Genomic DNA, 25,594 nt, shown 5'->3' on the forward strand with positions numbered 1-25,594 from the left:
AATTCCTCCTGATCTCAGTCCTAAATGGCCTGCCCCTTATTCTGAGACTGTGTCCCTTGGTTCTAGACCCCCCAGCCAGGGGAAACATCCTCCCTGCATCTACCCTGTCGAGCCCTGTAAGAATTTTGTGTGTTTGAATGAGATCACCTCTCATTCTTCTAAACTCCAGAGAATAAAGGTCAAGTCCATTTAGTCTTTCCTCAAAGGACAATCACTCCAACCCAGGAATTAGTTTGGTGGTCCTTCATTACACTCCCTATATGGCAAGTATATCTTTCCTTGGGTAAGGAGACCAAACTGCACACAATATTCCAGGTGCGGTCTCACCAAGCCTCTATACGATTGGAGTAAGACATTTTTATTCCTGTACTCAGATCCTCGTATAATAAAGGCCAACATACCATTTGCCTTCTTGATTGCTTGTACCTGCAAGTTATTTTTCAGTGACCCATGAACAAGAACATTCAACCCATCGTGTCTGCGCCATTCAAAAAATAAAAAATAAAAAACTATTTGGCCATTCTAATCCCTCTGAAGTTCAATACTTCCCAGCCCCTCACCATTTAAGAAATACTCTGTATTTCTGTTTTTCCTACCAAGTGGATATCCTCTCATTTCTCCACATTGTATATCATGTGCCAAATTTGTTGCCCACTCGTTTAACCACTCTAAATCCCCTTGAAGCTTCTTTGCATCTTCCTCACAACTCGCACTTCGACCTAGTTTGGTATTATCTGCAAACTTGGAAATATTACATTTAACCCCCACACCCAAATCATTGATATAGATTGTGAATAGCTGCGTCTAAGCACAGATCCTTGCAGTACCACACTAGTCACAGCCTGCCAACCTAAAAGTGACACATTTATTCCTACTCTCTGTTTTCTGTCTGTTAACCAGTTCTCAATCCATGCCAGCATATTACCCCCAATCTCATGTGCTCTAATTTTGTTTACTAACCTTTTGTGTGGGATCTTATTAGAAGCCTTATGAAAATCTAAATACACAACATCCACTGTTCCCCTTATCTATTCTGCTGGTTACATCCTCAAAAACTCACAGCCTTGTTCAACGTGATTTCCCTTTCTTAAATCCATGTTGACTCTACCCAATCCTACCATTATTTTCCAAGTGTCCTGTTATTATATCTTTTATTATAGATTCTAGCATTTTCCCTACTGATATTCACATGAACAGTACATACAAATCCTTACTTTTGTTCTTAACAATAGTTACTTGCTTGTTCCACATAATTCCTATTTAACAAGTGAAATTATAGGTTTGTCTTTCTTCCTGTATCATTCATACTAATTAAAAAGGGTGACGCATGCCGAGATGTTTTCCTTTGCTAACTTTTTTTGCACTGTTAGCAAATGATTGAATCTGAAACTTATAAACCAGCATGCAATGGGGAGACTTTAATTAAGTCCCTTATTCTGAAACTAACCATTGCTGCAGGGCCAGTGGTGGCCCAATAGCCCAGTAGGACTTTAAATTGACTTGCCCTTCCTTGTCTAGCAGAAAAAGTCTACATTATTATTACACTATGAAGAGAAATCGATGGCATTAGTAATCCTCAGGATAATCTGATTAACCCTTTCTTTACACTGAATTCCAATGTGACTTTCTTTGAAAAAGGTTTCAGAATGGGCTATTCTGAATAATGAATAATTATGATCATGATTATAAATATACATTGAATTTTGTGAGTAATCCTTGTTTTCAGTTAGTTTTTAAACTTGTGCTGGATGTACTAATAGGCAGCAATGAATCGCTGACTTTTATGATCAAATGGTATGGCTACAGACTTCACTGTATGTTAAAACCCTGTTGAGTATGTTAGAAATAGTTATCTGCAGTCTTTCTTTTATTTTAATGGTTTTGATTCTTGACCCCAGGTACGTGGTTGACTACAAAAAGAAAGAATTGATAACAGTAAAATCTCCTTTTGTCAGACTTCCGTTGTCTGAAAGACAAATTGCACTAAAGATAAATGACAATGGAATTCAAGGCAATCTGAACAGAACCAAGGTAAGGAGACCAAAATTAGGCTTTTAATATTTAAAATACTTTTGGTATTATTTCCATTCCCCTAATTTATCTGAAGCTGAGCTTTATGAATCTCGGGCTGAGCAAGCTTTTAATACATTTGCACTCCTTTGAGTTGACAGCCAATTATTCCAAATTGAAGTAAACATGATTTTAGCATTGAATTACCCCACTTAAGGTTTGCCCAACAGTGTTCCTCACATTTGTTGGTATACAGATGGGAGTTCCAGGACTTCCTACTGGGTACCTAGTGGTGTCAAATCAGTTTCTTAATTAGGGTAATAGAAGCTTGGTCCACTACATGTTTGATACATCAGTACCAAAAGTTCAGAAACTCACTAAACTTTTCAATGTTACCACTCATAGTATCTTGTTTATAATCCAATCAGTTCAGTGCATTTTAATGTAACATTTTGGAATTTGAGCCCCAATGTTTGAGGTGACTTTCCTAGTAATTTCTTGATATACTAAGTTACAGGTCTCAAGCTATGTTGTCATCAGATGCTTCATAAGAGCAACAATTGGAGTAAAGGTCTAAACCACTTTTGTTGTGTACATGTTGATAAGTCAAATCCCTAAACCAATTTTGCTGGGTAAAGCGTGTGCTACAAGAACATGGGAAAGGGAGGAGGGAAAATTGAATTATTTAATTCTGATTTTCAGAAATTCTACCATTAATAAAATGTTCATTTTATATATATTGTTACTTGCAACAGAAAAATGAATTTACACAAGGATACATAAATTAATGCACAATGAGCAGTCCAGAAATATTTCAATTGGTAAACAATCTGATCAATCCATTTATATGCTACCCTGCATCCAAATTTATTAGTATATTTTTAATACTTGCACTGTCACCACTGTAATCAACTGTAGGTTTAGTATTAGCAAGTTAAATGCAACTCTAGTATTTCTTTTTAAATCCAGTAAATTCATATTCATGAAATTCTCATCTGCCGTGTGCAAGATATATGAAAACAGAGTTCACTATTCCTGATGTAAGCACAGTCCTGAGGCTCCAGTAAGTGCTTATAATCACACATATTCAATAAAGTACATCAGATATAAGGGTGCAACAAAAATGTCTGACCTTAAAAATAGAAGGATTGAAAGGAAGAAGCCTCCAAATGGTCATGTGCTGGTTAAAAACTAAAGTTGCATCTGTTCGCTGCAGTCAATTGTTGTTTGTTTTAGTCCAAAGGAAGTTTGGAAGCTTTGGAAGCTCAATCAACAGATGTGGAGCCCCCACTCCCACCTAAATTATGTCCAAGCAAATACACAAACCTCCAAAACCAGCTCGGCACTTCAACCAATGAAGGTAATACAATCGACTGAGAAATGGAAAAATAATTCTGGCTAGAACTAGTGTATAAATAGAAAAACAGAAAATGCTGGAAAAACTCAGCATGTCTGACAGCATCTGTGGAGAGAAAACAGTGTTGACGTTTCGAGTCTGTATGACCCTTCTTCAGAGCTACAAGTGTATAAATAGTTAGTTTTCTTTAAATTATTTTACATGGATATGTAACTGAAAAATGAACAATTGCCAACCAGTATTTCATGATGATACCATTTTCAAGTGCATAATAAATATTGGTGTACTTTCTTGCTATCACTCTGTACATTGACCTTTAAATGTGTTCAGGAAACATGAATCCAAGACGCAAGTAGGTGTACTTTTGCACCTATAAATAACTTTAATAAATGCACCCTATCTATTTACTCCTCACCCTACCACTTGCCTCCCTACATCCTATATATGAGTGACAGGTTATCCAATAATCAATCTTAGTGTAGAACCTGTCAAATTTCTCCAGCTTTTAGATCCTTCAATCTTCACCAGCTTTAAATTGATCTTCCATCTTATAAAAATAAGGAAAGTATTTTTTGTTACCTCTAACAAAGCTGGGTGGGAGTGTGAGCTGTGAGGAGGGTGCAGAGATGCTTCAGTGTGATTTGGACAAGCTGAGTGAGTGGGCAAATGCATGGCAGATGCAGTATAATGTGGATAAATGTGAGGTTATCCATTTTGGTAGCAAAAACAGGAAGGCAGATTATTATCTGAATGGCTATAAATTGAGAGAGGGGAATGTGCAACGAGACCTGGGTGTCCTTGTACACCAGTTGCTGAAGGTAAGCATGCAGGTGCAGCAGGCGGTAAAGAAGGCAAATGGTATGTTGGCCTTCATAGCCAGAGGATTCGAGTACAGGAACAGGGGATGTCTTGCTGCAATTGTACAGGGCCTTGGTGAGACCACACCTGGAATATTGTGTGCAGTTTTGGTCTCCTTATCTGAGGAAGGATGTACTTGCTATAGAGGGAGTGCAGCGAAGATTTACCCGACTGATTCCTGGGATGGCGGGACTGACATATGAGGAGAGATTGAGTCAATTAGGATTATATTCGCTAGAGTTCAGAAGAATGAGGGGGGAATCTCATAGAAACCTATAAAATTCTAACAGGACTAGACAGGGTAGATGCAGGAAGGATATTCCTGATGGTGGGGGAGTCCAGAACCAGGGGTCACAGTCTGGGGATATGGGATAGACCATTTAGGACTGGGATGAGGAGAAATCTCTTCACCCAGAGAGTGGTGAGCCCGTGGAATTCATTACCACAGAAAGTAGTTGAGACCAAAACATTGGATGCTTTCAACAAGGAGTTAGATATAGCTCTTGGGGCGAAAGGGATCAAAGGGTATGGGGAGAAAGCGAGAGCAGGCTATTAAGTTGGATGATCAGCCATGATCATAATGAATGGTGGCGCAGGCTCGAAGGGCCGAATGGCCTACTCCTGCTCCTAGTTTCTAAGTTTCTAACTTCAGAATATAAGTTCTTGTTGAAGTACTTTCTGACAATCAACTTGTAAATGTAAATTATAGAGGAAAGATGCAAATGCTAGAAAGCTAATGAAGTATTGTTGCCCAAAACAATATTCCTTTTCAGGTATTGACGGACTTGCTCCCGCATTTTTCACTTTTTATTTTTGAATATATAAAGATACACTTTGTAAGAGTGAAATGTATCTATAACGCTAATATAATTTCAGTGGCTTTCTTACATTTATTTCCTCCCTCTTCTCTGCTCCAGCTTCTTTGTTACCTGTTCGCCAAAACATAATCTTTTTCACTGTACAATGAAAGGTTTAGAACATTATTGGCAAATAAGTAGGTCGATTGAGAATAGTGAAAAGTGCTTCCTTATGCCACATTGAAAGGCCACTTTCATCTACAAGACCATTGCAGTCTAACCTCCCTTTATGAGAGTGCAGGCATCTTTTCTCTGGTTTATGTTTCTTTCCCTCACTCTGTTAGATACCTGGCTAAAATCAGGAGTTCACCTGTTGGTTATAGATGATCCATATCTTATTGTGTAGCTAGATGACTTATGTACAGTTAATAAATTCAATGTTCCATTTATACAATAAGTTCACTGTTGAATTTGTCATGAATTATTCTGTTTATTGCATGAGTGTTTTTATGGTTGGGATGTCTGAAGTATATAATGTGATATTTCTTTCTCACGTATACATGCAAGTATATTAATTGCATCTCTGAGTGGAAGGAGGCTGTCCCAGGTGTAAAAGCAACTGAGTTTGTTTGACTGGACTAGATTCTTTGTTCCCGACAGAGTGCTCTTTTGTAGGAGTGTGCAGCATTGTAGTTGAGTGTGAGATTGGTGGCATGCTCTGCTGCAAGTGAGGCTTTTTCAACTTCGAATGTGGAACTACAATTTTTGAGATGAAGTGGGTGGCAATGGTGTGAACAGAAATAGTTCATTGTGCTGGGAAATGATACTTGGTGTTATGAGTAGGGATTGTTGGTGAGAGTTGGAAATTGAATTATTACTTGTGTATGACGATTTATTGACAGATATCCTGGAAATTAAGTTAGAGATCACCAGTACACCATTCAACAATGGTCTAAATCCTATGCTTGTAGAATAATAGAATTTAATTTTTCTAAAAAGACAACCCAACATTTAAAATAAAAAATATTAATTTTTAAAAATCCTAAGTTAAATGGGGAAAAAACTTGCTGTGGAATAAAGCAATTTTACCAAGCTCATCAAATGCTTTTTATGTCTACTCTGCAGTCCCAAAAATAAATTGTTTTGTTGTGCGATACTGCATAGCCTGTAAAGATTATGCCATAAATGTCCCACTCAAATTATAATTAATGTGCTGATACTTTGCTGCCTGTTTTAATCTTTCTTCCATTTTGTACTCTCTCTTCCTGTTCATTGTCTTCTATCCCTGTCTCTACTCCTTGCCCTTCCCCACAGAGAAGCAGTTATTGGTCAGTGGCGTGGTTCTGCAAATAGCAACGGCTACCTTGCCCAAATGGCTATTCTTCAATGTGATTTTGGACAATGACTGGATAAGAACCAGTTTCAGGGTGGTCCCTGAAACTGGTTCTTATCCAGTCATATGTGAATATGTGTCTGCATATGCCTACTTTTCATCAGAGGGTCACTGGATAATAATCAGAACCAGATTCACTGTTTTATTGTCCTCTCTATTTCCCAGCAGACCAAGAATAGAGGTTAGCTCATCACATCTACTGAAATTGCCTCATATGGCCCATATCAATGGTCAAACTTGGGGCAGCCTTGATGTGTGTGAATCCTTACCACACCGTATAATATGTTTATTCACCCAATCCTTTGGGGAGTATATGTTTTTCCTAAAGGGTTAGCCTGAGTGTTTCCTTTTACGTTTCAGAATGGTAAAGATAGAGTTAAATTAGGTATTGTTATAATTAACTCAATTTTGGTTAGATAAAGATTTATAGAAAAGATCCACCTACATGTCTATGTTTATGATCTGCTTATAATTATAGTATGTCTTATTATTAGCAGTGTAATAGTTTTAAGGTTATATAGAACATTGAATTCATAGTTGGAACATCTTGCAGTTCAATTTACATTTCAAACCCTTTGAGTACTGATTTTCTTTCACATTATAAAACATTGACTAGTTGACAGCAATAAATCATAAAGTCAGCTTCAACCTACTCCACATTGTGTCTTTATTTAAAATAAACAATGATGAAAGATTGGTTGATGAGTCTTCACATATGTGAAAATTGACAATAAACTGGTTGCTTATATAAATCATCTTTACTGGTGCATAAATACTGCCCCAGTACTCAAAGGGTTTATTGTTGTCTATTCCAATCCTCCTAATATATCCCCACCATCATTATATTCCAATCTGCCATAAAACTACTGAGCTTTGAGTTCAATTTTCATTTTCTTGCTGTGTTCTAGAATGGGATCATTGAGTTATAGTGCACATCTGGTTCCAACGTGCAAATGCTCCTGAAAACCTTATAACGAGGATGGCATGTACCTAGATTCCTCTGACCTAGCCCATGTGTTCTTTTTCAGTAGTTAGAGTGTACCTTTGTGTCTGTGTGTACTGCTACCTGTACTACATTGTCGTTATCTTATTGCAGATAGTGGTCTCTCATCCAAGCCCATCAACCCACCCACTCCTGCCATGTTTAAGTATCGACCAACATTCAGCAATTCAGATGCAAACCCCAAAGTACTCTACCATGCTGCTAGTGATAAGGTGAGGAAAATGCAGCATCCGGCATTAGACAATAAGCCTTGTAAATTACTTTTTTTTGTTAGATAACTTGGCTAGAATGGAAAAAGTTTAATAGAGAAAGTGACTGAAACTTCAGCACAGCACTGAAATGACAATTTCATTTACTGCATTCACCCTTTACAAGCCATTACACTACTTGTTTGCATATTGTTAAGAAAAATAATGTTACCGTTATAATATTTTAACAACTGGTTATTCATTACCACATACATATTTTGAATCTCTAAAAGAAAAAGAGCCTTGGATTTGTATAGAACGATATCATATTAATCTTAAAGTGTTTCATACAATGAATTTCTTTTACCATGCAGTGACAGTTCAATAGGTTTAGAAGATTGCTATTTGCTGTAAAAGGTTATGATTTATAAACTCGAGTCTCTATGGTCAATAAATATGCTCCTATAGAGTTTGTGAAAAATTATTTGTGATGTTTTGATAAGTATAACCAATATTTGTTTCATCTTATAAACATATTTAGCTGCCAGTGGTCACTATCACTTTCATGGCATTTGGAGGCAATGAAAAATCAATCTTCTAATTTACATCTGTTTTGTATTCTTAAACGAGTTAAAATGGGCATTCATTGATCAATGTTGGGGCCATGATGGTTATTAACATTCCATACTGTCTTGTCCTTTTGCAGGGGGAGGAGCATGCTTAAAAGGGAGAAATGCTGGAAAGAAATCTTTTTATTCCTTGCCATATATGCTTAGGGGAAAGGCGGGGGGGGGGGGGGGGGCGGGGTGGTGGTGTGGGGGAAGCAAATTATTATAAAATGTGGTACGCTTGGTGATATCTTGATTGGATCTCAAAGTGGGTAGTATTTTTGGGTGTAGATCGATTCTTATATTTATACCTTTATCAAATATTATTCATCTAGAAATGGCCGATGTGCCAAATAAAACTCTATTATCTTTTTGAATATTGGACTGTCCCAGAGTGAAAGTTTCAAAAATTTAGTAGAAAGATGAAACTGTATTGCAATGGAGTTCATCTTGGAGTGATGCCTAATTCCAGTGCTATACTCGGCACAATTTTGTAACTTGAAGCTTTGAGTCAGACGTGTATAAAGTATTGCAATTAAAGTAACAGCAACTGTATTGTAATCTTAATATGATGTGAGAGAGATTCAGATTGCAACAACTAATCAATGTTACAATCTTTGAGAGAGTGCCTTTTTGCTAAACTTCCATGATCTTTATCAGCTTTCTGCAATCTTCTCCATGTAGTAATTGTTATATAATTGTTGAAAATTGTGGTGTCAGTATTGCCAAAATTACTTGTTATCTTTAATTTGAACAAGAACAAATTGAACCTCTTAACTGAAGAATTGGTGGCAGCAACTGTGATTGTTGTGTGATGCAATTGACTATTCCTGGTAACTGTCTGATCTCCCATGTTATAGATTTCCATGCAGGAGGGACATAAAGAGGCAGCTATCATGGAAGAGTGCAGCAGGGCCCATGACTACAAGTCCGAGCCAAATCTCGATATCCCTGACTACAGATCGCCATCACTTCACAAGACCTACCAGTCATCACCGTTCCAACTTGACTCGCTCTCCGTTAGCTCTCGCTCTCTGAGTCTAAAATCAGCCCATAGGAGAGGAGCAGATAAGGTTCAATTACATCAGTTGAAATCGGACAGCTCATCCCCTAATCCATACAAAAACATTTTTGGCCCGAATTCCTTGTCCAACAGGAATGGTAGCCTGTCCTATGATAGTTTGCTCAATCCCAGCACCCCACATCCTGGGGTAGATTCTGCAGCACATACTGGAGTTTCGGCTGTGGGGTACCATTCACCATACCTGTCGGCCAAAATGTGCCAGATCCGAGGGGTGAATCTCCAGCGTCAGCCTGTGCAAGGTTACAGCCCAATTCATAGAGCTTCACCACCGCACCAACGGGAACCTTCGCCAGTCCGATACGACAACCTCTCTAAGCAAATAATGGCCTCCATTCAGGAGCGGAAGACAATGGAAGAACGAGGGAAACTCCTTCGAGCCTCACCTGATTCAGTGTTTCTAGATTCAGGAGCACATGACACACCAGGATCATATAACCTGCAACAAATGAACACTTTACTGGATGACTCGAGAAGGACAACCACTAGCAGATACGGTTCACGGGATAATCTTGTGTCTCCTGCTAATTACAGCACAAGGAACCCTCTGATGCGTACTTCTGCTTCCTCCCTGTCGAGCACAGTATCGAGGGTAGCGAGGACTTCTACAAGTTCCCTTCACGCAGACATAGCGAACAACAATGTGCAGTCCCACCACACTTTGCAAAGCAGAGCTGTTGAGACTGCATACAGGTCTCCAGGTCATCAAATCACATCCTCCTCATTAATCAGGTCCCCCTCTTATGGAAGCCAAAAGCCTCTGTCCTTCGTCACTGCGATGGAAATGTCAGAAGGTGTGCCTCAGCCTCTGATAGCCCCATGGTAGGTAGTGTACCTTGTCTTCTGAACCTTGCTAAACTTCTGACGCTGCTGAGGGGGCAGCATTATTTCAGATTGACTTGTGTTTGTATGGATTGAGTAAGTAATAAAACTATTATTGGCCTGTAGAGTAAGGTGGGTTCTAACTCGAATTGCATTTTAATTGAAAATTATGGCCTGATGTGTGTTTCTGAGCAGGCTCCAGAGAAACACCTGAATTGAACCAATGCACCAATTGTCGTCTTTCTGTTTTTCAGTGATGAGGTTCAGATGAAGACAGCTCACAGCAAAATTAACGGACAGCCAAAACGTTTATCCAGAGTGGATAGTCGGATAAGCTCAACTTTGAGTTCCCATGGTGCTACTGTCAGTCCCACCAGACAGTCCAACGTGAAAAAAGTGTCGGGTGTAGGTGGAACCACCTACGAGATCTCGGTGTGAACAGCCATCAACTACAGCAGCTGTAAAGCTGGATGCACTGTGAAGACTTGCAGCATCTATGTGTTATTTTTGCCCAACGAGCTGCAGCCTTATTCCTCCAGACATAGTTTTACAACCAATCAGAAACATGGTTTCAATTCAGGGCAGGCCCACTGCAAACTTTTGCTCTTGTCTTTTTTTTTCCTCTTCTGCTCCATAAAGTGATGTTTTATCATAGAAGGGAAGTACGGTTTTTATTGAAACCGCTATTGGACACTTGCCTATCCATTGGAATCTTGTGTAAAGTTTTGTGCTGTGCTGATTTAATATTAACCTGGACTTCTGTAATGATTTTATGGTGGTGAAGAGTTTAAATCTGGCCTGCCAATCAAACTTGTCAATGCCAGTTTGACAAATGTAATAACATTTTATTTTGTGTTAATAGATGCTGGCACAACTGTGTGGCACCAAAGCTTGTCGGTTCCCTTCCTTTTCTAGAGGAAGTGATGCTCATACATCAGCCAAAAGATGTTTTTAACACTCTCCTGTAGAAGGAGACTTTATGCCATTAGACAACTTGTCAGATACCCTTGTATGTGAGTATATGTGCGTGTGTGCACCTGTGTGTCTACTAGGCTTGTATGAAAAAGTTAGAGGGAATGCATTGTTATAGGGCTTGAGACCCTCAAAGCTTTAAGGATGTTTGTATTGATAAATAATGCAATTCATTAAAACATTGACGATTCCTATCAGTAATCAAATGTTGGAATTGACAATGTATACAATTTTATAGATACCTAGGAGCGAAGTTAACCTGTGCTAAGATAATGATGAAAGAGTAATATAAACTTTGCTGACATAAGCAAATTTGCTGTTGTGCCATCTCTAGACTAGTAAGGTATTAGAGTTCAGGCCATTTTCACACTGCCACAAAGTAGTCGAACATGGGGTGTTTGTACCAATGATTCTCACACGTGGTGTATTTTGATTATTGCCATGATTTTAAGAAGCTGCTGAGGTGAGGTTACTTCACCTTACTGACAGTCAGAGAACAAGTCAATGCTTATCCCTCCCCTGCATTTCATAATAATATCAATGCAGAACTGGGAAAAGGTTTCCTGCTTCTCCATCCTCGGCCTGGAATTGCAGATGGACATTGTTTGCCTAAAGAGGGAAATCAGGAGAAAATCAGTTCTAATATCAACTTTGTTTTTCAGTGCCATGTTTGGTATACTATTTTGTTAATTGTCAGCAAAAACTCAAATATGTTTCTTGTGAGTTTTTAAGATAACATCAAATGTGTGACACATAGTGAAATCAGCCACTTAACATGGTCCCATGGACCCTGGTTTACCAATGCCAAGGTAAACCTTTGAGCTGCACTAGCAGTCGCTAGCTTTGCGGTATAAATATTTTTTGGTTTTGATTTAGACTTTTTCATTCTTCCTTTTGGTCTTTTTGACTTAGCAGCTGCAGCAGGTCTGATATAGATCAATGGAAAGCCTCAACATGGAATAAGTGTGTCAGATTTCATTATTGTTTTAAGTGAAATGCAGCCACCTTTTATTCTGGGATTTAATTTGGTTAGTATAGGTTTTAAAAACCTCTCTTGGGAGCCCCTCAGTGGCTATTCTGCAAAGAACATGTTGAGTGCCCATAATCCCTAATGTCACAAAACAAATATTAACAAATCAGTCTCTAATTACCATGAAGGGAATGAAGAGAGACTAAGTTGATAGTTAATTGTGCTATTAAAGTTTGAACTTGAAGGAGCTATTCAGCCCATCAAGCTTGTTTTGCTTGTTTGGGACCCAATAGACCATTTTATTTCCCTCCCCCACAACCCCAAGCTCCCAGCTCACTCTTGCAAAACAAAGCAGAGATTTGTTTTAGAGTAGTTCGCACAGTTGACACCAGGTTGCAATTTATTCCATAAGTTTAAGCCTCAGCTAAAGTTACTCCTTTAACTTCATCTCGCTAACTTTTTCTCTCAAATTTGTATCGTTCGTTTCCCCTATGATTCCACAACTCTAGATCCATCTCATTTTGGTATCCTCTATTGTTTTAAATGCCAGAATCATGTCCTGCTGGAGCTTTGTTTTAATCTATCTCCTTTCCCACTCCATTCCCCACCATCCCTTATAGAAACAAGTTGATGCAATTGATTGAAGAATCAGAAATATGTGCGAAGGCTCTTTGTCTTTTCAAAAGTTAGAGCAGCAGATAATCCAGTTTGGTTCGAATCAGTGTCCCATTAGTAGTCATAAATTCCTGGACTTGGACTTTACCTATCTGATGCCTCTGGCAGTCTCTGCTGCATAGTATTTAAAAGATTTCCAATATATAGTGAATGAGCTATTTCTCACATAACAATACAGATAATGCCAAATATTTACAATTTCAGGATTAATTTGTATTACCTTGCATAGTTCAAAATTAATTTCTATCTGTCCAGCAGATTCAATCAACATTATCTGTTTACAAAGAACATCTTGTTTTTCCACACAATTTAATGTAATCTGCACCATTGACATTCAACTCCCTCCCTGTGTCTTCCTCAGGGTCAGTACAGCACTTGACATCACACAGGCAGATATCATATCATTGATCATTGCAGCTTAGTTAAAATGGTGTCTTTGATAATTGCTCTCTGGTTCCAATTGCTAAGCTTTGTGGAGCTTGATCTATTGCAAAGCAGCAACACGAGCTTATGCAAAATTCCATCCAACCTCCATGCCAGATGTACCTCATTAACTTTTGAAAACCTTGTCAACATTTGGTGGGAAGGGAGCACAGTCAACTGGTTAAGTAACAGCATGCAAGCATCTCACATTAATATTGCTTTTATTTTAAATACTTGAAATCAAAACAATTGCTTGAGAATTGTGCCTGTATAGTCATCTAACCTCTTCCTGGGAGACCATTTTTCTATGTTCAGGGCATTGAAATGGGCTGTTCACAAATGCACAGGTCCCTGTGATAAATGGTTAGTTATAAGTTTGACTAAATATGCAAGTTATATGATAGGACAGGATGAAGCAATTGTGAGTGTATGCTGTATTGTGCATCAGACACCAAAGCAATATTACAGTTGCAAGTAAGTAATATATGTGTTGCCAGTTAGTCCATTCAAATATAGAGTGCTGATTGAAATTTGAAGTGGGCTGGAAGGACAACATGGATGCCACTGTTGAATTCTGCTCGGATCAATGATTTATAATAATCCTACCAGTGTGATTAAGTGCTTTAATTGGCTGGAGATCTTTTGTTCTAGAATAGAAGTTTCACCATGCAGCCATCATAGGCTGATCGCAAGTGGTGCTATTTTCAAGGAGTATTCCTAGAGATCCATGTCCATTTGCAGGTCATCGGAATATGTGAAACAAAATCACTTGCTTATTTGTCAAAAGTGAGTGTGTGTTAGGGTTTGTGTCATGTAATGTATCCCTTCTTTCTGTTGAAAGTTAATAATGGAACTTGTAAAAATAAAAAATTATAGTCACGACCTGAGCTTGGCTTAGCAGGCTTTAAAGGGTTAGCTTTCCCTTTCTAGAAAAAAAATTGTACTTATACAGCACCTTTGTTAAGGACATCCCACTGAAGTACGTTTTTAGTTGTAGTCACTGTTGTAGGAAACGGGGCAAAGAATTTGCACACAACAAGCTCCCACAAACTGCAACGTGATAATGAAATAAAAACAGAAAATGCAGCAATTACTCAGCAGTTCTGGCAGCATCAATGGAGAGAGAAACAGAGTTAATGTTTCAGATTGATGATCTGCTATCAGTTCTGAATATTTCCAGCATTTTCTGTTTTTGTTTCAAATTTCCGGCACCTGCACTACTTTGCTCTTGTAATGTGATAATGACCATATCATCTGTTTTACGATGTTGATTGAGGATAAATATTTCTCACTGAGTTAGTACAAATAGAGACAAAGGATAATATTGTAACAAGCAAGATATAAGTACTGTCTAAATTACTACATTTCTACAGTGACTACACTTCAAAAATACTGGTTGTAAAGCATTTTGGGATATACTGAGTTTGTGAAGGGTGTTATATAAATATATGTCTTTTTTTTTAATAAATGAGGCTGACTGGGAAAATCATGCAAACATACAAACTAGGAGCAGGGGTAGGCCTCAAGCCTACTTTGCCATTCAATAAGATCATGGCAGACCTGATTGTGGCCTCAATTCCACATTCCCGCCTACCCCCGGTATCCTTTGAATCCCTTGTTATTGAAGAATCTACCTACCTCTGCCTTAAAAATATTCAATGACCCTATCTTTACCGCTCTCTGGAGAAGACAGTTCCAACACAACCCTCTGAGAGAAAAGGTTTCTCCTCATCTCCATTCTAAATGGGAGCCCCCTTATTTTTAAACTGTCCCCCTAGTTCTAGTCCCTCCCGCAAGGGGAAACATCCTTTCAGCATCCACTCTGTCAAGACCCCTCAGGATCTTATATGTTTCAATAAGATCACCTCTCATTCTTCTAAACTCCAAAGGTTGGCAGCATGTCCAACCTTTCCCCATAAAATAATCCCCCGCCCCCATCCCAGGTATCAGTCAAGTGAACCTTCTCTGAACTGCTTCTAATCCTTTCTTAAATAAGGAGACCAAAACTATACACAGTACTCTGGATGTGGTCTCACCAACGCCCCATATAACTGTAGCAAACATCCCTGCTTTTATGTTCCATTCCTCTTACAATAAACAATAACATTCCAATTGTCTTCCTAATCACTTGCTGTACCTGCATACTAACTTTTTGTGATTCATGTACCAGGACACCCAGATCCCTCTGTACCACAGAGTTCTGCAATGGCTCTCCATTTAAATAATATGCTGCTTTTCTATTCTTTCTGCCACATCTTCCCACATTATACTCCAATGAGAGATGGTCAGCCTTGTGAGTAGGGATTTTCATATAGAGCTGCTGTGTATAACTTATAACACTTTATATTTTCAATAAAAATATAATAATATCATAATTTCCCAAGCAGATTACTTGGAGTAGTTTTCTTTCATCACACAAATTAAAAGGTCTTTTTGCTGATAAATCACCAGCCAAATACTCCAAATTAGCATTCTCAATTTACTCATCATTCCTATAATTGAACAGCACCCTTACATTTCCCACTGGTTAAGTCCCTTTAAGATGCAGGTTTGACCCAGTCTCCTCTTTTTCATGTGACATGCTTTATATAATGTAAAAAGCTGCCCTCAGTGGCTGAATTTCCTGTTAGTCACATGGCTGGGCAACATTTTAAACTAGATAATTACCATGAGGTAGTTTAAAATTTCCAATATTCTGCAAATTAACAAGATCACCTGTTCATATTATTTGAGAGTTGAGCTATAGGTAGCATACCCTTGCGTTGCAATTATGAGATTTTTCGGACTGTGTATATTTAAATTTAGGGTAAAATTAAGCGAATCATGTGCCCTGTGCTGCGGTCTGTCTGACAACAGTTCTAGGTGATGGAGCTGCTAAAGATTAAAGAAGGCCTCGATTATTTTACTGGGGGGAAGTTGCAAGGTATTCACACTTACAGACATTAGCGAATGTAGCTGTGATGATTATGGACAGACTGTAAGTCTCCAAGTCTTGGATATGTGTTAAAAATGGTAAAATGGTGTACTTTGAACTGTCCATTTGATTCCAGGTTAGAATAGAGTTGGGGTTTAAAGAATAGCTAATCAGCATTTCTACCTGGATACAAAGTCCACGTGATTCACTGTGCCACGGGGAAAGATGTAGAACAAGCCATCACAAAGATTTGGTTACAGACTTCCCTAAAATATCACCAAATAACACAGACAGGTTGGTCTCCCAGATCAGGGAGAGAGAGAGGGAGAGCAGCTAGAAGCCAAAAGTCTCACTGCACAAGAATGTGGGTGGAAGCACGCACTCGAATTGAGAAGACCAAATTTGTGAGGAGTTGAAACAAAGCTGAATGATTTACCTAGTTTGTGCTAGAGGGAGCATCTCCAGTAATATTCTCACCATGAAGAACGTTCTGGAATTAGAAATTACCAAGCTCAGAAAGGAAAAGAACAGAAGTAAACGCTTGGGAGCCAAATGTCATTTTGGACTAGTTCTGTGAGAATTGAATGTCTACTTAAAGGACAGTATAACATATACCTGACAGTGGGTTCTTTCAGTTGTGCTAAAAATAAGAAAGAGGGTATTCTGTTCTGTGGTTTAAAGTATAAGCTGCCTGCAAAAATAGTGTGGAGTCAAGAGTGCTTTTAGTTTTGTGTTGAGTAAAGGTCTTAAAACATGAAATCTTGTCCTTTATCTTTAGCTATTAATTGGTTATCACTCCCTACAGAGATTGTAAGACTTGTCAAAAGTACAGATAAATAACTATTTCCATTCCTACTCCCCGTGTTTTAATTTACACCCCAACACCTCAGTGGCTTGACTTTTCATTGAAATCCAGTTTGTTGATCACCTCTACTTCAAATTAGAGTTTAAACCCAGGCCAATTAAACAGTGTGAAACGGTGCAGGCTGGGAGCTGTGCATGTGATCTGTTGCATACTGAACAGTCAGCACAATGAATTAAAAACCTTGTAGCTGGACTGTTGCCAGAAAGTCAAATTGAATCACTGCACCACTGCCACCCACCCCCTCCCCCCATCATCTGGATTTCTTTAGAAAATGGGCACAGGTCCAAACCCTGTATATAAACGGCTTATCCCAATGCAATACTTTATCATCTCAAGCAATCTGATTTATCTGGTGGGTAAAATCTAATAAAAACATTTGTTCTCACCATTCTGAAGACCCCCTTGACAGTGGGTTTTGGTGTCCTCTCAATATCTTAGTCTTTTTATTCTCTCCACTCAGCTGTTTTATTCTTTCCTCTGAGAACATGTCACTCGAAAATAATGTGCATCGCTCCAGAATTGAATATGCACACATCAGGCATTTGCCAGTGCCATTTTGTAATTAGCAGGTTACAGTGGGTGTGCAGGAAGAGCCCTCGATGGCTGATTTAATTTGTCCTAACCCCCAGGCGGGGGATGGCCTCCTGCTGATGGCACGTTGGCACTTTGTAAAGTCGGTAGGTTAATTTCTCCTTTGTTCTTAATTCTGAGAAATATTGCCCACAGGAAATCATCTTGAATTTTAGTGAAGTAATGCTTCAGAGAGGCAAGTAATCCATATTTGGCAGGAATTCTGCTGGTTAAGTTTGTTGAATTTGTTTACTTCATGACTACTGTAATTTTTGAGTCAGAAGGTTGAGAGTTCAAATCGCGCTCCAGTGGCTTGCATACTAACCTAGGCTAACTCTTCCAGGGCAGTACTGAGAGAGTGCTGTGCTGTCGGAGGTACTGTCTTTCAAATGATACATTAAGACAAGGTGGATGTAAAAGATCCCATAACAGTATTTGGAGATGGGTAGGGGAATTCTCCCCAGTGTTCTGTACGGTATTTATACCTCAGCCAACATCACTATAAAACAACTTAGCTGGTCATTATCACATTGTTTGTGGGGGGCTTGCTGTGCATAAATTGACTGCCACATTTGGTACAATGCAAGTGATCACACTTCAAAGCTTTCCATTGGCTGTAAAACACTTTGGGATGTCCTGACATTGTTAAAGGTGCTGTACAAATGCAATTCTTTTTAATATTCAATAAGCTTTCAATCATGTCCCTAATTTGTCTCTAACTTGAAATGTCTTTTGTATTTTCCATATATTTCATAAGTGAGCAGATATTATAGTATTATAAATTGTGCCTCTTGCTTGTTATGACATAACCTAAGCTGATGTCTATACAAGGCAATGCACAATGAGTAATCAGATATCATAAATTACAATATCAAAGCTCAGTTTGACCAAAGTAATCCTAACCTATTCACTTGCATTTTGTTGAATTTTTCATTTTTGACATTGTTTGTTAGCAAGCTTCTTTAGTTGAATAGCTTCATTTGAACTGAAGTGCAAGTACACGTCATCATTTGGTTGTTCATTCTGTTTGTGGGCATTGTGTACAAATTGGCTGCTGTATTTTACTGCATAAGTATCCTTCAAAAGAAGGAAAAGAAATGAAATTGCTATTTAACAAGGATCTTGAGTTTTTGAGGTGTTATATAAATGCACCTTCTTTCTTATTGGGTTTATGCATGTTGTAGAAGAATATCCTATTGTAAAACTATAGCTAATTCTTTTGATCAGAGGCTTGATAGTAAAGAAATGTTAATGGTGGCAGGAATAGGTGCATTGTGGCTCATACCTGTGATGCTATACAGAACAAGTGTCCATCATTGGGTGACTGTTATCATACTTGGTTCCATAATTGAAAGTAGTAGGTTAACTCCAGGGAAAGCATTGTGACACATAGCTTGTTGACTAATAAAGAGATAATGACAAATCAAGAGCGACCAGCATGTCGGAGCTCCAATAAGCATGAAGCAATATCTTACACCAAGAATTTGTGATCTTAACCTTGTTGCAATGTGGAGTTTTGGGGCAGAGTCAGCTACCTTTGTTTGGCAAGTGAGGTGAAACTGGGAAGGAAGTCTTCTTGTCCACCTCATTCACTTGGAAGCAGCCTTTTGGGAGGTCTCCAAAAGTAGTGCCATTTGGTGAGGCACCACAAAGGGTAAAAAGGGAGAATATTACCAAAACATAATACAAATTGATGCACCATAGTTAGTACATGCAATAAAGATAGCAGTTCTTTAGGAGAAACATTTGCAATTTAACATTCAAGGAGATTGAGAGCAAAACTTCTCATCTGCCTGTTTATGGGTCTATCCAGTCCTTTTGGCAGATTTCATTCATGTCAACACAGGTATTTGCCTGCACACTGACAAGTCCATCTCTTCCCACAGATATGCAGATAGATTTTCTCTTGTTTATTACTTTGCAATGATGTTGTCTCCTCCATTCTTTGTTCAGTTAATCTAAAAATATTGATCAGGCTCTTTTTTTTCAATCCCCACCAATTCTTTCATTATTCATTTCTTATCAGCCACTTAAATTAAATTTTCTAGGTTTTATTTCACTCATACGCCAACTCCTTGCAGCTGCCCCATTTCTTATAAGAGCAAGAGATGAGTACAGTCCACTCCTGTGGTGACCCCATAATAATCTGGCTAAATCACTTTCTAGTACTTTTAATGCAATAAATCCTTTGTTCAAAAGATTGTATTTTTGAAGCTATTGTCTAGAAAGACGAAGTTATGCAAAGAAAATTAAACCTAATTTTATCTGTGCAAATAAAATACAGCAAGGAAGTCATTACAGTTTGGCAATTGGCTTTTGGCTCCATTTATTCTGCCCATCCAATTTCTGACAGAGGCACTCACCTCCATACCCCTTCCAGGTAGGAAGATTGTTGACATTGGATTCCACAGTTGCCTGACTTGGTTGTGATGTGAACCAGTGTAGCCACGTTTATTATTCATGAGATTGCTATACTGTGGCCCCTAAGAATGTTCAGATTCTCTGTGTCCCCCATTCCCCCAAAATTTAACTCCATGGATATTCAAATTTAGGTATTGACCAGAGGCACTAAGTTCGAATCTTCTGTCGCTGGATTATTTGGACTGTGATGCATAGGGCAAAAGGGGTCTAAGCCCTACTAAATGTCCTCATCCTCACCCCATTAACATCCAGGACTCGTGATCTGGTTTTTATGTGATATTTGTTCGGGGCTGACTGGCCTGCTCCATTCCATCACCGGTCCCTTATAATTCATACAGTTTTAATGGACAATTAATTATGCCATTTAATAGTTAGCATTGGAGATTTAGATCTGTACAACACTTTGGAGCAATTTCAGCTTGGTTGCATTCTTCCTGTGAATTGTTGCACATAGATCATGGCAGAGGACCTTAACCCTTATGGCAATTTGGAAATTCCAGTTGTCTGCGAAAGGTATAAAAATATTTTGGGTTGTGATATGCTGCATAACAATTTTGTGTTTAATGGATACGTTTTGTGTGTCAGTTGTTGCTTTTAAGTTAGCAGATGTTCTGCAGAAATGTAGCACTTGGTTATTGAGTTTTCACTGTAGCCACTTGATGCATCATTGAGGTAGACTCTTTCATTATTGGTGCTAGGTTGTCAAAATGATTAGAAATAAAAACAGCAAATGCTGAAAACGCTCAAGCAGGTCAGACAGCACCTGTGGAGAGAGAAACAAGTTCATGTTTCAGAACAATGACCTTTCATCAGATCCCTCTTGAAATGGTCATGATATATAGTGGCCTTGTCAAGATGTTTTTAACAATATGAAGAATAAAAAATGGCTGCTGAAATTCTTGCAATTAAGGGTTCATTGAATGCAACTTTAGATTCTGCAGGTAAAGGAGGTGGAACAAAAGCCTAAGGTCAGTGGTATTTAATTTAATAACTGTATGGTGGAAATCTGAATGAACAATCACAAATTGTGGAAATACACAGCAAGACTGTCCACATCCGCAAAGAGGAAAGGTGGTCAACTTTTAGGATGCAGACACTTTGTCACAGCTGCAAATCTGACCAAGGATATATACTTTATCAAAGTCTCAGCCATGCTCAGTTGGTAGCACTCTTGCCTAAGTCAGAAAGTCGTAAGTTCAAATTCCACTCCAGAGACGAGTACAAAATCTAGGCTAATACGTCACTGTAGTACTAAGGGAATGCAGCACTGTTGGAGGTGCTTTCTTTCAGATGAGACTTTAAATCTGTTCCCTCGAGTAGACCTAAAAGGTACCCATAACATTATTTTGAAGAAGAGCAAGCAAGCACTTTGGAACATCCTGAAATGGTGAAAGGTGCTATATAAATACACCTCTTTCTATTTATTCCCAAAGCACTAAATTTGTCTGTTCAGGTGCTGACGTTCTGTATATTTCCACAGTTCTGTGCTTAGAACACAGTTTTGGATTATAGCGCAGTGTGTAACAGATTCACAGCTTTATTAAAGGGGAACCCAAAGCATCTCTCCACCTTAACTGTTTATGAAAGAAAATTCATGGCTTAGTATGAATTGCTTGAAAAGAACCCTTTTGGGGAAAAGAACTGCGTAGGCTTTTGAAACATAAACAGGGAATGTGTTCTGTGTGTGTGCGTGTAAATATGTTTGCATGAGTTTATTTAAATGTAAAAAAAATAAAAAATATTTATTTTCACTTGTATTTAAGCACAGAATGGCTACATTTATCTTGTAAGATCTTTAATGATAAGGAAATATCCAGCTGTTAACCCCTCTTTCAAAATTCACGGCTTTGTACTGTATTGTTGTTTCTGTCCCACTTATCTCAAATAAATGTTTTCTGTGTTTTATGTATATCACGTTTTCTACTGGAATGTAATAGCACATCTTTTTTTTTCTATGAGAATCAAATACACTAGTGAAATGAGCAGGTTATATTTCTTTTGTACAAATTCAAATTGTTTTAACTCGCCAAATAGTGGAATGATTTTTAACTAGTGTTCTGCTAACTGCATTCTTAAATGTTAACAGTCAGATTTGAAGTTTTTGTACTTTTTACAAAAAGACCAATGGATTTTAATTGCAATCAGTTCATGTAATTGCCTGCCTTTTTTTTTCCTTTCTGTTACAGCCCTAGTTACATGGATGATGTGATAGTGGATGGTTTTGCAGCCACCAAAGAGCTTTAAATTTATGTAGCAGTCTGTTGTAAATTTGTCAAAGAAGATCTATGTGGGGAAGCAAAGAATCATTGCGCCTTTTGCTACCTGTATTTAGTGTTCTGTAAAGCTAAGCAATTGGAAATGTACATTTTGCGTAAAGACTGATGCTTGCTGAAGGTGTATTATTATCCACTTAAATGGGCAAAAGCTATTTTTACCAGTTTCAGAAATAAGAAAAATGAAACTGTTAACACACCTTATGTCTCAATGTTAATTACTGCCTAATGGGGAACTGATTCACACAAACCAGGAATGTCCCAGACTTGCTCCTAGGACTATGCTGAGTTAACTGACTTCAACCAGAGTGGCACTAGGATTGGCCTTGCCATTTCTGGACAGGGGACATGGAAGATGGCAATGATAGAGGTGGGGGGAATTAGCCAGCATTCCCACTCCTGTTCACAATTCAGTGATCCAGTGTTTGAAATGGACACCCATTGAGAACAGGACCAAGAGTGTCTGAACCATGCAGCTAAGTGATACTGTTTAGATGCACATGTGTTGGATGCCAATTAAGATGAGGTATCCACATTTGATACCTGTAGAGCCCTGTTTGATAATGAGTTGGCAACTTTACAGGGTGAGAAAGAGATTTAATTGGTATCTGGTTATGATACAGTCTGCCTACCAGAGAAGCCTTTTGTACCATTTCAATAATGATGATGCTAAAAGCAAAACAGGAAGGTCAAAAGGCAACTTCTTATGTATAACTGGGGGGAGAATTTGAAATGGTGAACAAGTGGATAGTAATAACATGATTCCAAGCATCGTCTTGTAATGTCATTTGGTTGTTGCACTTAAGACATTTGTAGAAATGGCTGGTGGGTTCCAATCAACCTTATAGCCCCCTTAACTACATTATTACTGTGTTTAGTAGTAATATAAAGTCTTGTTTTATTGTAGAAACCATTACAAAAGACAAGTCTATAAAAACTTTATATTTTCAAAACTTGCTTTTAAATAAATTTAACAGAAACCCCAAAACATTTCAAATGATTATTTTTATAAACAATTCTATCCTTTGTGGTTTAAAAGTATGTGTACAAGTGCCTAGAATTTAAACATTATTTAGATGTGGTGATACTAAGCATGTTATAAACTGTAAGTGTGACTAAAGGTAACAAAAAAATAAGTTCAGATGAAGAAAGTTATTCAGCTCAAATAGCTCACCCTTCAAAGACACCCACACCTCCCATCATAGCATCACATTTCCTCTTAGTACTGAGATCTTTTATAAGCACTATTTGAAGAGCAGGGGAGTTCTCCCCAAGGACAATATTTAACCTCAAACATCATGAAAACAGATAAAAAGCAAAAAACTGCAGATGCTGGAAATCCAAAACAAAAATAAAAATACCTGGAAAAACTCAGCAGATCTGACAGCATCTGCGGAGAGGAACACAGTTAACGTTTTGAGTCCGTATGACTCTTCAACAGAACTAAGGAAAAATAGAAGAGAGGTGAAAACAGATTATCTGGTCTATCACATTGCTGTTTGTGGGAGCTTGCTGTGCATTAATTGGCTGCTGCGTTTCCTTAGATTACGACAACACTTCAAAAGTACTTCATTGGCTGTAAAGTGCTTTGGGATGTCCTGAGATCCTGAAAGGTGCTGCATAAATCCATGCACTTCTCTCTTTTTATTGAATGTCACCAGTTTTAGCTCCTACAACCTTGCCCAAAGGAGCATTCATAGGATATAAATGCCTAAACAGTCAATGCCCATGTTTATGTTTCACTCGAACCTCCTCCCATCTTTCCTCATCTAAATCTAAATCTATCATTGTAATCCTATATTCCCTTCTCCCTCATATCCTTGCCTATCTTCCTCTTGAATGCATCTCTGCTATTCACTTCAACCACTCCCTGTGGTAGCAATTTCCATGTTCTCATCACTGAGTAATTCAAGGTGCTCTTTATGTATAGAAATAGTTCGGGACATCAGTCAGTCCTGATCTTGCCATTACCAGTTTGCATATATGTTCCCTTATCCTACCATCACAACTGAACTTACAAAGGTGCTTTGGATGACCTTTTCTATTAAAGTTGGCACCTTGTCAATTTTGTAAAGCCTCCTCTCAATCATTTATTTTCAAAGTCAAAGCAACAAGTATTCTGACCTTTACTCATATCTCAGTTCTCACTCCCTACTATTCTTCCGTTTTTGGATGTTTCACCTATGCTTTGGTGACCAGAACTGAACATGGTGCTCAAGGCTGACCAGAACACTCATCCATTAACTTCAATATGATCACTACTTGCAACTCCAAAAGGATTTTACTGCAGCCATAATATACTTTCATAGGTTATTTTAATAAGGTGTTCAGTGTTCTGGTACAGCTGATGGCAAATGCTGAGCTGCTCAAATCCCAAAGGGAAACTTGAAACAACTGTCACAACTGTTTTGCAATTTGTATAAATTTTGAGACGTGTGCCTTTAATTCAGTAGTAATAAGACCACCAAGTCTTACAGGTTTCTTACAAAACTAAATTAAACCTTTATTAATAGAAGAAATGATTTTAAGTAATTACATAGATCTACAAATTACTACTATGATAATTTCTAAATCCCCTAATTAATCTAAACCCCGGTTACACTTTTGTTAAGGCAACAGTAAGACACACAGATTTTAAAAGACCCAGGCAAAGTGACACACAATACCCCGAACCAGTCGAATTCAAAGTGAGTTTTCTTAACTTCAGTTCTTTGTCGACAGCAGCTTGAGGCTTAGATGCTGGAGGTTTTTCACACTTGTTTTAGATCTTAGAATGCCTCCCCTTACACACAGCCTTCTCTCCTTTATCCACATTTTCCCCTTTGAATGCAAACTCCCATTGTTTCACCATGTCAGGCCAATTTTCTTCTCCCTAATCTTGTGTGTCAGCTATACCAATCCCACTACTGAGCACAACTAACTAACAATTCAGGGATTGAGCTAAGGAGCTTCTTTTTCTGCATGCATGGCTGATTAAACTCACTTAGCTATTAGGACAATCTTTTAAAGGAAATTTAATCCTGCAATTTCACATATATGTATCCCAGATTCTGCTTCCAGAGAGACAATTGATTGGAAGCATGGAGCTTCCCCAATGGAGGGTAAAGATCTGAGGCCAGACAACCTTTATCGCTCACACAGTCAGGTAGTTGGTTACAAGTAGGCACTGATTGAGACTTGGGTGATGTTTAGTTTTTTTTTTGCAATAACATACTTTATTCATAAAATATCTGAAGGAACATTACAAAACATTTCAAAATGGCCATCACAAAAAGTGCACTCATATTCAAGTTTTCTACATAGATCATGTCACACCCTGAGGTGCTTCAGTACAATCAAGGAACATTACAGACTTGACACTGCTGAAATTTCTCACCCCGATATGTTCCATCAC

The 25,594-nt window shown here is 38.2% G+C and overlaps 2 protein-coding genes across 2 annotated transcripts in view; both read left to right on the forward strand.

Moving 5' to 3' along the window:
• Window positions 1-23,188, forward strand: part of zdhhc8b (zDHHC palmitoyltransferase 8b) — a 251,443-nt gene extending 228,255 nt beyond the window's left edge. The window contains exons 7-12 of the mRNA XM_078554510.1: window positions 1,899-2,031; window positions 3,247-3,370; window positions 7,512-7,630; window positions 9,075-10,117; window positions 10,372-11,898; window positions 22,114-23,188. Of these exons, the coding sequence (XP_078410636.1) occupies window positions 1,899-2,031; window positions 3,247-3,370; window positions 7,512-7,630; window positions 9,075-10,117; window positions 10,372-10,555 (1,603 nt within the window). The 3' untranslated portion in view covers window positions 10,556-11,898; window positions 22,114-23,188. The remainder of the gene's footprint in view (window positions 1-1,898; window positions 2,032-3,246; window positions 3,371-7,511; window positions 7,631-9,074; window positions 10,118-10,371; window positions 11,899-22,113) is intronic.
• Window positions 11,770-25,594, forward strand: part of pgam5 (PGAM family member 5, serine/threonine protein phosphatase, mitochondrial) — a 50,186-nt gene continuing 36,361 nt past the window's right edge. The window contains exon 1 of the mRNA XM_078554513.1: window positions 11,770-11,898. Coding sequence (XP_078410639.1) covers window positions 11,873-11,898 — 26 coding nt within the window. The 5' untranslated portion in view covers window positions 11,770-11,872. The remainder of the gene's footprint in view (window positions 11,899-25,594) is intronic.

The sequence above is a fragment of the Cetorhinus maximus genome, chromosome 12 (genome assembly GCF_964194155.1).
Source record: "Cetorhinus maximus chromosome 12, sCetMax3.hap1.1, whole genome shotgun sequence".
Lineage (NCBI taxonomy): Eukaryota > Metazoa > Chordata > Chondrichthyes > Lamniformes > Cetorhinidae > Cetorhinus > Cetorhinus maximus.